This window comes from Mytilus californianus, unplaced genomic scaffold (assembly GCF_021869535.1).
Source record: "Mytilus californianus isolate M0D057914Y unplaced genomic scaffold, xbMytCali1.0.p SCAF_24, whole genome shotgun sequence".
NCBI classification, from domain to species: domain Eukaryota; kingdom Metazoa; phylum Mollusca; class Bivalvia; order Mytilida; family Mytilidae; genus Mytilus; species Mytilus californianus.
Window position 1 is genome coordinate 3,307,927 of NW_026262673.1, and position 12,340 is coordinate 3,320,266.

The 12,340-nt window shown below is 38.9% G+C and overlaps 1 protein-coding gene across 1 annotated transcript; it reads left to right on the forward strand.

Moving 5' to 3' along the window:
- The first annotated feature begins 1,699 nt into the window (after window positions 1-1,699).
- LOC127732372 (nucleolar and coiled-body phosphoprotein 1-like) lies at window positions 1,700-12,010 on the forward strand. The gene is made up of 2 exons (XM_052241405.1): window positions 1,700-2,228; window positions 11,946-12,010. Exons 1-2 carry the CDS (start codon window positions 1,700-1,702, stop codon window positions 12,008-12,010), a joined length of 594 nt encoding a protein of 197 aa, XP_052097365.1.
- The last annotated feature ends 330 nt before the right edge of the window (window positions 12,011-12,340 follow it).

Sequence of the window (12,340 nt, forward strand, 5' to 3'; positions counted from 1 at the left end):
TTGCCCATAAATTGGTCAAAGTCGACCATACTATTTACCAAATCAAAGAATAACTCCTAAAACCATCAAAGTCAAACCTAATACTTGATTGTGACAAAACTTTATGTTCAATATTACGAATGCTGAATGGTTTCAGGATGTCTGCTTGACAGGTAAAGTTAATAAAGGGTGTATCCATAATAAATCTTCAAAGGAAACTAAAACTATTGCAAAACAATAAAGAAAGTAGGGAAATCTCGCGAATTGGTCAGAATGTATTGCGAAAAAAGGATGATCTCATTAATTTGAGATTGTCCAACCAATACGCGAGATTTTCCTACTTTCTTTATTCTTTTGCAATAGTTTGACGCGATAAAAATCGACTTGTGTGTGATCATTTTCGGGACTTTCAACGTCAAGTTTCAAGAACTTCTGAAAGAGTGACAGTTTAGACCTTTTACCAGAATATGCCCTAGATAAAGGTGTATTACAGACACGAAAGATTTCCACAGAATGCTCCATCTTTTGCAGGAAAACTGCTGTAGAAGTCAGTCACCAATGACAATGAGGTAGCCTCACGGATGTCTCAAAATATTGCAAATAGGCTGAATCGAAAAAATAACATCAATCTGCGGTGGGTATTTATTTTTTCGGGGGGACCTCCGCTATTTGCCGACAAACCGAGACTTTCCGACATAGGTTGGACGACCTCGCGCCGCTGGCCCTAACCCTCACCCTCCCCTTAACCCTAACCCTGTTGATAGGAGCAACATTGTCAAATCAATTTTGGCATTGGTTAAAAATAGTGAGAAATATTGAATAAAAGAATAGAATTAATTAAACAATTTTCAAATGTCTGAGAATATGATAGTAAAATTTGTTCAAATGAGTTTTCAAAAAACACTTCCTACATCTTCAGATTTTATTTAATAAAGATGTTTATAGAGAGATGAAAAATACAAAAGGGATATTCAAACTCATAAGTTGAGAAAAAAAACCCTGACAATCCCATGGGCAAATACAACGAAACGACAAACAATAGAACAAATAAAAAACAATATAGAAAAATATAAAGAAAACGAACCCTATGATAAACCGAGTTGATCTCATGTGCTAATGTTACGTTTAACCTCATAGAAATGAAAATGATATTTCAAAAGGCCCTTTAAATATATTAATACTACAAGAGAAGCATATCAGTCATTTAAAAAAATGTACATATTTCGGTTATTGTCTATTGTCTGTTTGATTTGTAGGTTTTACATATTTTTTCATTTTAACATTAGAGTGTATGTATTGTGCAAGATAGTACACGCAAATTTTAGTGTTCAGAAAGTTCCATTATCTATTTGTATTCGTTGAAGTATGAAAATTTACCAATTTCCATGCGTTCATATTTGATATCTAACATTTTCATTACCAATTACCGTAAAGAAAGTTACCAAATACCGCTACAAAGTTACCATTTACCGTTCATGTTTGTGCGGTGTTTGGTTTCAAAGTTACCAAATACCGTATAGAAAGTTAACAAAAACTATCAAAATTGTGCGAAATTCTGAGTATTCGGTGTCCAATTTTAGGTATTTACACCATATTTGATAATCGAAGGTTAAAATTAAAGTAACATGTTTGCACTTTCAGGAAAGTGATTCATCGTCGGATCCTGATTTTATTGCTAGCACCCCACAATCCACTAGGTCAAAGACAACACAGAAATTGAATGTGTGCTTATTCTCAGAGGAAGAAAATACCTCAAAAGACAGTTACTACAGATGATGATGATGCACCTACACAACCAGGAAGTTCTAGAAAAAAGAAAAGAGAAGAAAATCCAACTCAGAAAAAGAAAAATCTAGTTCGTGGCTTAGCTGTTGCCAAAAAATCTCACCCAAAAAAACAACCGGATCGGAAGATTCTTAAAAAGGCATCAAGGGTTCAGTCGAAACAAGAGACTAGTAGTGAGTCGGAGTGGAACCCGTTCGACGATACGGAGGATAAGATGAGTGACTGTGATAAATTAGCACCGACACAAGATGCAAGTTCAAAAAAGAAAGGAAAAGATAATCATTCACAATCAACTCAGAAAAAGAAAAAAATACTTCAAGAGACAGACACTACAAATGATGATGATGCACCCACCAAACCGGCAAGTAAAAAGAGAAGGGAAGAAAATCCAACTCAAAAAAAGAGAAAAAGACCTCAAGAGACAGACACTACAGATGATGATGATGCACCTACCCAACCAGCAAGTAAAAGGAGAAGAGAAGAAAATCCAACTCAGAAAAAGAAAAAAACACCACGGGGCTTAGCTCTTGTCAAAACAACAACAAACCACACCCAGAAAAAAAGAGACCAAACGATTGCGGGAGCCTCAAGAATGTCCGCTTTGTCACAAAAGTGTAATAAACATATGGAGACATTTAAGATATCCACGCAATTTCATGTCTGCCAAACAGACTTAATGCGCAGCAAAAAGGGCTATCTAGTGAAAAAATGCCCATACAAAGACTGTTGCTGTAGTAGACAGACTTACTGATCATTTGGTAAGAAAACACAAAGTCCCTAGAAATTCGTTTCAAAGTAAAAGACTGAAGATGAGAGCCGTAGCTATTCCTTCAACATTGGAGGTTCCTGGGAGAAAGAGACAACACATTAAAAAGAAAATCAAAGAAGAGGACAAAATTCATAATACAATAATAAGCTCGGAGGACGAGCCCGTCCCAGTTAAGAAAGAACCAATAGATTCAGAAGCTATATACAATAAGATCACAGTGAACACAAAGTTAGAAAAGGAGGGAATTGTTGTAATTAGTTCAGATGAAAACTCCAACAAACTAGATTTGGACACTCAGGAATCTGAGAATAGTTCAGAGGAGATTAGTTCAGAACAGAATAGTTCAGACGAAAGCTCAATGGAAATCACTGAGGATAGTAATGAAGAATCATCGGATGAAATAAAGAAAAAAGCTGAGGAAAGTTCAGATCACGATGAAAAAGAAGAGTATTATTTTGAGCATAAAGAGATCAAACATTGCAACATGCGTACCAGGTGTGGCATGTCTGGGGTGACCTATCAAAGAAAAGAAAGATGAAGGAACTTTTCTGTCTGGACAAACTTAATGATTGGCTACATGAATTCTTAAAAGACCATGCACCGGGAACTGCACGTTCCTATTAGAGTTCGGTTGGAATGTTTGTCGGGCATTTGGTCAGGCAAGGGATTCTAAAGAAGGGAGTAGGGAAAGCGTTACGATTCAAGGAAGACATCAAGCTACTCAGTAAGCAGATTCGCAATAAAGTCCAAACCAGGACTAGGCTGGATGTGGAAGAAATAGGTAAGTTTAATGTTAATGCCTACACAAAACTACAAACAGTATTCAAAACGATATATCCACATAATACACACAGTTCACACACACCCACACACATGCATGCATGCACATACTCGTACAAACATGTATGTGTTTGTGTATGTGTAGTTTTGTATGTGATTGTGTATGTATATGTGTGAATATATGTGTGTTAAATGTGTGCATATGCATGTGTGTATGTGTAAGTATGTCTATGTATGTGTGTGTCTGTGTGTCTTAACATTAAGATTTCCACCCGTCGGTTATTTCGCTGGTACGAGTAGCCAGGGGAAGTATTCATCGGTGATTAACCGGTTTTTCTACCTATTACAGAATATATGAACAAGGAAAATATTAGATATAAGTGGAGGCCGTTGGGGGACCGCACCAATGGCCAATTGTACGCATACACATAAGCGCAAGGAGAAATTGATGAACGATCTGGCTAAGAAAGCCAAGAAGGTGCATCTATCTGCCGACTCCCAGGCATCTTGGACGTCAGGGGCCAAAACCAAACAGATTCACAAACGGAATCCTACTTGTTCTCTTGAGGGCGTCGCACGCAAGCGATGTCTGGCAGTACGGAGAGAAAAAAATAGGCAGGTTTAGGGAATGAAAGTCCAGTCTACAACCTCTAAGCCTGGAGGGGACGTTGCAAAGGGCCCGATGCGTGTGGGGGTATATCATTTTTTGGGCCTTTTTTTGGACTTTAGAGAGGGTGCTTGTGGACTCTTTTTAACAACTTTGGTTTTTACGGACATATGTGTACGTAGGTTTAATTACCATCCAACGCTATCATATTGTAGCCAACTTAGAACTAGTACGGGCCAGAGTACTCGGACTGTCTAATTAAAACAAAGCAGTACGATGGCCGTCGCCTTTTGTTGGCGCATTGTGATTTCAAAGTGAAAAAAAAATCAATAAAGCGCGGGTAAACGGCGAGAGAAACTATAACTCACTTAAGGAGAGTACATTGTACATGTATTTATATCTTGACCCACAATGTGTAGATCAAGTACATGCCTTGCTAATTTACCCTTTTATTGTTTAAAGAGGAGGACGTAGTGAAGGTGAATCCGTATATATGTAATGGATTAATTATAAAGCTGCAGTAAACTAGATTGACGTCCAGTGGAACATATTTCTTGCATGTTGAGGATGAGAAAAAATACCAATAATAGAATAGACCATCGACGATGAAAATCGGTTAGACTTGAGACTCTCACTGGAAAACAAAGGAATGTTGGATAGAAGGACACATTTGGCCTAACAACATACAAACTACGGACCATCCACTCGAGTTATACCAAAGATCAGACCATGCAATGAGCATGGCACTTGGACTGCACGAGGAATCGGATTAACCGTCTCCATTCTGACCAGACGTTGGTGCGTACTTGTACATCATGCACACCAAATTAGTCTTACTAGGACAAATGTAATCATTTTAAAAAAATCGTCAGTCATTTCGTCTACATTCACAAGTAAAATACCGAACTCCTAGGAACATAAAAAAAAAACATTCCGTCATCAAATGGGAAACGAATCAACAACTATCATATTCCTGTCTTGGTACATGCATTTTCTTATGAAGAAAATTGGTTGATTGTTGGTTGCTTAACGTCCAGTGGCAAATATTTCATGCATATTCAGGACGAGAACAAATTAACAATAAATACAATAGGTATGTCCTGTAATGTAGGCCGTCCGAGGAGAAGGTCGGGGAAATTTAGACTGCCACTGAAAATGAGGATAAATTGGATAGGGACAGACATTTTGCCTTGCAACAGGTCACCTACGGACCCCTCAAAGAGTTGTTGCAAGGGTTCTTAACGTGCAGAGAGCGTCGCACGTTCTCTACACGAGGCATCGGATTTAATGTCCCCATTCTGACCGGACGTGGCTCCGTACTTGTACATCCCGCACAACCAAACGGACGCCCCACTTTAGCAAGGGTTCTACTGCCGGTCGGAAGAAGACCTGTAGTGACCATATTTCTTTTCCCCAGTCACCCTTGGGGATTGTAGAAAATTTTGTGAATCAACCTGGTTTTATAGCCAGCTAAACCTCTCGCTTGTATGCAAGTTGCTTATAATTCTATTGAACAAAACAAACGGACATAATAGGTCAAAATGTCAAATATGTACACACAAAAAAAAACCACACACAATAAGGCGTATACACAAAGCACATAAGCATAATATGAAAGACACGAAAAACATTTACCATGACAGCACAATATCGGGATGTATAAGTACAGAGCCACGCCAAATGAATATCACCAAAAATAGACATAAATAATTTTCATGAAGACAAATAAAAGAATACTATAACACGTTATTAAGATGATAAACAACGCCAGTACCCCGATTCCCACGTACATGAAACGTAACGTTATTCACAATTGGCAGTTTATTTCACAATTAATTTTGAGGATGAAGATAAAGCTATTTTTGACAATGACAATTCAGAAATGTTTAAGATGAAAATCCAGCAGATTTGGACACCAGAAGAACGGTAGTAGGAACACAATGTTAAATTCGGATTGATAGTCCATAGAGACAGGCTCAGATATCTAGGAACATTTTCTGGATGACAAGATGATTAGATGACATCACGCCAGTTTAGGAGCGAGTTGACGTATCTTACAGGCATGCACTTTTTACTTGTTATGACGAACCTAGTTAATTAAAACTAAAAGTCGAACGCACCTCCAACATGCTATTGATATAATGGTTGAACAACCTAGAACACTCCACCATCTAGACCCTTTATTGTTTTGAAGGCGTATGTTGCACCCAAAGTCTCATTTTGACAGTGCGTGGATTTATAATCATAATCTTGCACTACATTATGTCGTCGTCTAAGTGGATATTCGTGACTGGCGATGAGAATAATAACCACTGGATTGTATTGGCTGGACATTTTCCCACTCAGGAAGTCTACAGTTTGGATACATAATGTATACCCATAACCTTACCTAGAGGTCAACCAATTGATAAGGTGGCAGATATTCAGTATCACTTATTAAAGCCATTTATAACAAGAGAAAATAATTTCGTTTCTAACGGAGACCAATGCATGTTTAAGAGAGCCGAAAGATACAAGGGACATTCAAACTCGTAAGTCGAAAATAACCCGACAACGTCATGGCTAACAAAGAAAAAGACTAACAGACAAAATATAGTACAAAACACCAAATAGAAAACTCAAGACTAAGCAACACGAACACCGCGAAAAATGGGGATGATGCAAGAATTGTGCATACGTTTGATTTTTGTGGAGTAGCATCTGAAATTACAAAGCACTTTGATGTCTACTTATGATTTGTAGTGATTGGTAATTGATATTACCGTCCCATTCATACAATAGAGGATTTATGCTACACTCACAAGTCAGTAATTCGGTAGGCATGCTTTATAACAAACGTTCCTCAAGTTGTCCATTTATAAACTGATAAATTGCTAAGTCTTTAGTTTTCTATGTTTTGTCATCTGTACTTTTTTTTGGCGTTGTCAGTTTATTTTCGATCTATGAGTTTGACTGTCCCTCTGGTATCTTTCGTCCCTCTTTTATTGAGAAAGTAAGGTTTCTAAAACTTCAGACAAAGTAGACCTTGTACGTCGTTCTATTACTTGTAGGTAATACAACTTCTACCACATTTATGGCTATTCTGTTACGCCTTTCCTCAATATATATAGTTCGTTTGATTATATTCTTAATCTGTTTATGTGTTCCAGTTTAGGAGGATTATTCATCGTAAACCTTATAAGAGCTTGTAAGAACTTTAAACATCGTATCATCGTTACCTTTCCCTTTCTTACACGTATCTCGAACTGAATATTGCAAGATCATTCCAGAACTGGAGAAGTACAAAAGTCATCTAGGACACAATTCGTGGCTAACCACAGAGTGAGTTACATTTATAACTTTGTATTTGATGCCTTCAAATCGTTCTTCACATAATTGAACTCTTTATCCGTGACATACTGGAAACTTCACCTTTAATAACTGCAGCCTTATTTTGCGTTCTATGGACTTCGCTATTGTCTACACTTGACATTCATACATTATAACATTAATTGAACACATTGTAAAATTGTATTTTATTTTGTATTTTCAGCTTTTTTACCATTTGTTAGATTGGTCTGAGAATAAATTGTCAGCACCTGATAGTCTTACTGCTTGAGCCCAATCGTGGTTATACTTAATGGTCAGGCCATTACAGTAAAAAGTCTACAACTTGCCTGTTGTGTCTCACAGATTACGCCACTCCATGTCAGTTCTACAGCTACAACCAACGCGTCATCCCTTGACGTACAGTAAATTGACAACAACTCTACACATATCCTGACTAGAAAATACAACGGAGCATCGTTCGTAGCTGTTACATTGACACTACGCAACATAGCTTGTGTTTTGGCAGCAAACCAACAACGTTGAGCCATCATGGATCCAAGTCACACGGAACAGCAAGACGAGGTAGAGGCAGAGGGAGATGTCCCTGAAGAATTAGTAGAAAATCCGTCTTATACCACACATTTAGATGAAAATCCCGAGACTAAGCGAGTACGTGATCACGGAAAAGGGTAAAGGAGTTTTCACAGAAAAACGTGACAAGTTCTGTCAGGATCTAGACGCCCTCTGGTCAGATGTAGAATCCCAGTTATTGGAAGTCACCACGCCCAGGATAACCTTGTAAAAGCCTGTACGAATTATCGTAGGCTCACAGATGAGTACCTGAACTTTCTAAAAAGGACAAGAACATTAGACAGTCTACAGGACATAGACGCATGTAATCTCACGTTGGATATTCGACTGTCCAAAGTGGACCTGGCAATAGAAACATTGCACGAACATCGTCTCGACCTGACAAAGGCTAAATCTACTAAAACAAAGACCTCAAAGAGTAAGAAAACCTCACATAGCGGCAGCTCTAACGTGTCTGACATGTCAAGCCTAGCACGGAGGAAGCGTGCCAAAGCAGAGGCTGATAAATCAAAAATAGCCTTTGTCGAACAACATGCATTTATCCTACAACAGGAGGAAATGTTAGAGGAACAAGCCCTGATCAGACAAACTGAAATGGAGCAAGAAGCTGCACGCAAAAAGGCTGAAATGGAGCAAGAGGCCGCACGTAAAAAGGCTATAATTGAACAGGAAGCCACACGTAAAAAGGCTGAAATGGAACATGAGCAAGAGGCCATACGCAGGAAGGCTCAAATGCAACAGGAGGCCGCACGTGTAAGCCGGGAAAAGGCCAAGCTGAAAGCCAAGTTAAACCTTCTCGAAGCACGAAGAGACGCTGCAGCCGCAGAAGCCGAGGCTCGTATCCTAGAATACGATGACAGTCAAGCGTTGGACGATCTTCTTAATGAGACAGAAGACCCGCTCAAACGGGTGCAAGATTTCAACAAACATCCTGTACCAACCGCCGAACAGAAAGTGACAGGCCCTCTAAGGAAAAACAAACTCCTGTAAAGCTAAGTAATGAAGCACCTGAGTTCGTACCATCCGTGGCATTGAACTTGCCGTCACAGACACCTGCTGTCTTACCGGCACATGCTAAGTCAGCAGAAGTTAATGTATTCCCAGATCTGGGAACAGTTACTGGCATAGCAAAACAGGGCGTTTCAGCAAAGATCCCTGTCTCACAACAAATACAAGGCGTTATAGAAGAGATCCCCGTCTCGCACTAAAAACAAGGCGTTATAGAAGAAACCCCTTCTGCACACCTGCAACAAATCAATCCTACGTTAGAGATAACCAGATTTCTCCTACGCAAGGACCTGCTGTTCTCCCGGCTAACAAGTTTTAACGACCAGGCAGAATCCTTTCATACATGCAAAGCCAGTTTTAAAAACGTCATAAATGAATTACAAGTTTCAGACTCGGAACAGATAGACCTACTTATTAAATGGCTTGGACCAGAGTCTGCCAAACATGCCATGAGTATAAGGGCATCAAATGCCAACAACCCAACAAGGGACCTACACAGACTATGGGAGAGACTGGACGACCGATATGGTGCTCCAATAATGTTGGAGGCGTCTCTCGTCAACAAACTTGCCAAGTTTCCAACACTAACAAATAAAGACAACTCACTCCTGTACGATTTGTCAGATATTATCTAAGAAATAGAGTATCACAAAGAAAATCCCAAGCTGGGATGTTTGCTAGCTTATTTCGACTCTTCGTCAGGGATAAATCCTATTGTGGAAAAACTACCATACGGACTCCCAAGAAAAGTGGATAACAAGGGCTTCGAGATACAAGTCTAGACACGAAGTTGCCTTTCCGTCTTTCACAGAATTCTCTGCCTTTATCAGGGAAATAAGTAAAATTAAGAACGATCCTGGTTTCATCTTTGGGTCAAAAGTCACACCAAATACAAAAGGTGCTGCACCAAGGTTCACACCTCAGACGTACTCTAAAGTCAACGTCCATATGACGGCTGTTGAACAGCAACCTGAAGACAGCAGTCAACAACAAGATCTGTGTATCCTACACAAGACAAAGCATTCCTTGAACGAATGCCGAGCGTTCCGAGCCAAATCAATTGAAGAACGCAAGGAACTGTTAAGACAAAATAATGTTTGCTTCAAGTGCTGTGAGTCAACCACACACAGAAGTCGGGACTGCAACGCAAGTATCAGTTGTAATGAGTGTGGAAGTCAACGACACGCTACTGTACTATACATAACAAGGGTGCAACCACACACCATTTCTCAAGGTAATTCGCCTGGAATAATCTACGGCGGGGAGCAGACAGAGTCAGCTGAAACAAAGTTAACCTCTGTGAGTTCGACCTGCACAGAGATCTAAAGGGATCATAAGAGTGAGAAATCTAGTGCCAAGATATTACCCGTGGATGTGTACCACAAGGACAGGACAGACAAAATTAGCAGGATGTACGCCATTATTGACGACCAAAGCAACCGGTCTCTTGCCTCGCCTGAATTCTTCAGTCTGTTCGACGTACGGGAAAAACCGGAAAAATACTCTCTAACAACATGCTCCGGCAGAGTAGCTACTTCCGGGAAAAGAGGAAGAGATTTCATCATCAAATCTGTACATAGTGACGTACAATTTGATCTGCCTACACTAATTGAATGTAATAATATTCACAATAAACGGGACGAGATCCCGACTCCTGAAGTTACAATGCATCATCCTCATTTAAAAGAACTCAGAGGAAGCATTCCACCAATAGAGGAAAAGTACAAAATACAACTGCTAATTGGAAAAGACCTTATAGAAGCATACCATGTCCTTGAACAACGCCTAGGATCATCAAGAACTCCATTTGCCCAAAAGTTAAAACTTGGTTGGGTCATAATTGGAAATACATACATTGACAAGCAAACTGGTCCGCTTAAAGTCAACACGAAGATAACTAACGTTTCAATCACGGAACCAGAACAAGACCGGAAATAGCCTTCAAGGACAAGAATAAAATTGTTGTTCAGGATAACGACCAATACTTTAATTCAAAATTCCTTGAGTGTACTGGACCTAGTTCCAAGCCTGGTAAACTCACGAATTTCTCTAAAGGGACAGCACTCGTGTCACTAAAAGAAAAATCTGTGACTTCTATAGAAAATTCTATGGATAAAGAAATGTCATTCCGAAATCAACAAGACCTGAAGTTCATGGAGAGGAAATCAGTCGCATTCACAAACCTATTCCGAAAGAAGGACCGATTGCCAATCTCAATCTGCCTTTGAACAATCAACTTCTACTCCGAGTAGGAAGCAGTATCGTCAAGTCTGACTTGAATATTAGTGAAAAGGAACCGGTGGTCTTATCTGGACATCATCACAAAGTAACACCTTTTGTTGGTCATTACAACGACAAAATCAAACATCGAAGACGCCACTTAACATATAGAGCGACTAGATCCGCAGGATGGAACGTTAGGACGAGACGATTAATTTCGTCTGAGACTCACAAAAATGTGACATTTCGCCAAATCGGACGAGGACCAAGTACAGGAAACGTTATAGTGAAAAGTCGTAAGTTGAGACCTGATATTTCTCACACGACCAATAGTGGACATTTCACCTGTACATATTCAATTTATGTTGGGATTTATTTATTTATCTTATATTCATATGCGATTAATTTATGGAATAGTGATATCAGAAAGATATCAGACGGGGAGTATTCTGTTACGCCTTTCTTCAATTTATATAGTTCGGTTTGATTATATTCTTAATCTGTTTATGTGTTCCAGTTTAGGATTATTCATCTTTAACCTTATAAGAGCTTGTAAGAACTTTAAACATCGTATCATCGTTACCTCTCCCTTTCTAACACGTATCTCGAACTGAATATTGCAAGGTCATTCCAGAACCGGAGAAGTACAAACGTCATCAAGGACACAATTCGTGGATAACCACAGAATGAGTTACATTTATAACTTTGTATTTGATGCCTTCAAATCGTTCTTCACATAATTGAACTCTTTATCCGTGACATACTGGAAACTTCACCTTTAATAACTGCAGCCTTATTTCGCGTTCTATGAACTTTGCTATAGTCTACACTTGACATCCATACATTATAACATTAATTGAACACATTGTAAAATTGTATTTTATTTTGTATTTTCAGCTTTTTACCATTTGTTAGATTGGTTTGAGAATAAATTGTCAGCACCTGATAGTCTTATTGCTTGAGCCCAATCGTGGTTATACTTAATGGTCAGGCCATTACAATGACTTTTAAATAATCAGCTTCGTGTGTTCCTGATGAAGGTTAGTTTGGAAAAATCCTTTAAATGCATGGAATTTATGAAGTTCTGTTATCATTTTCACCATTAATTTATATTTTCTTTGATGTTTTGTTCGTTACTATGCACGTAGTCAGCACCCAGTGTGTGGTGTTGAACACGGTGTCGGAGGATCATATATAGCATAAATACATTTCCACGTCATTAAAAAATGTGAGAACATTGTTTTTATAAAATAGATTTCGTCAGACAGTGAACATTTTTTTAGGAATAATGA

Bases quoted from the DNA above. Each gene is read 5' to 3' on its own strand.
- LOC127732372 (XM_052241405.1), top strand. From the start codon at position 1,700: ATGTGTGCTTATTCTCAGAGGAAGAAAATACCTCAAAAGACAGTTACT. The intron at 2,229-11,945 runs GTAAAAGGAGAA...TTGTATTTTCAG, and splicing joins TGCACCTACCCAACCAGCAA to CTTTTTACCATTTGTTAGAT.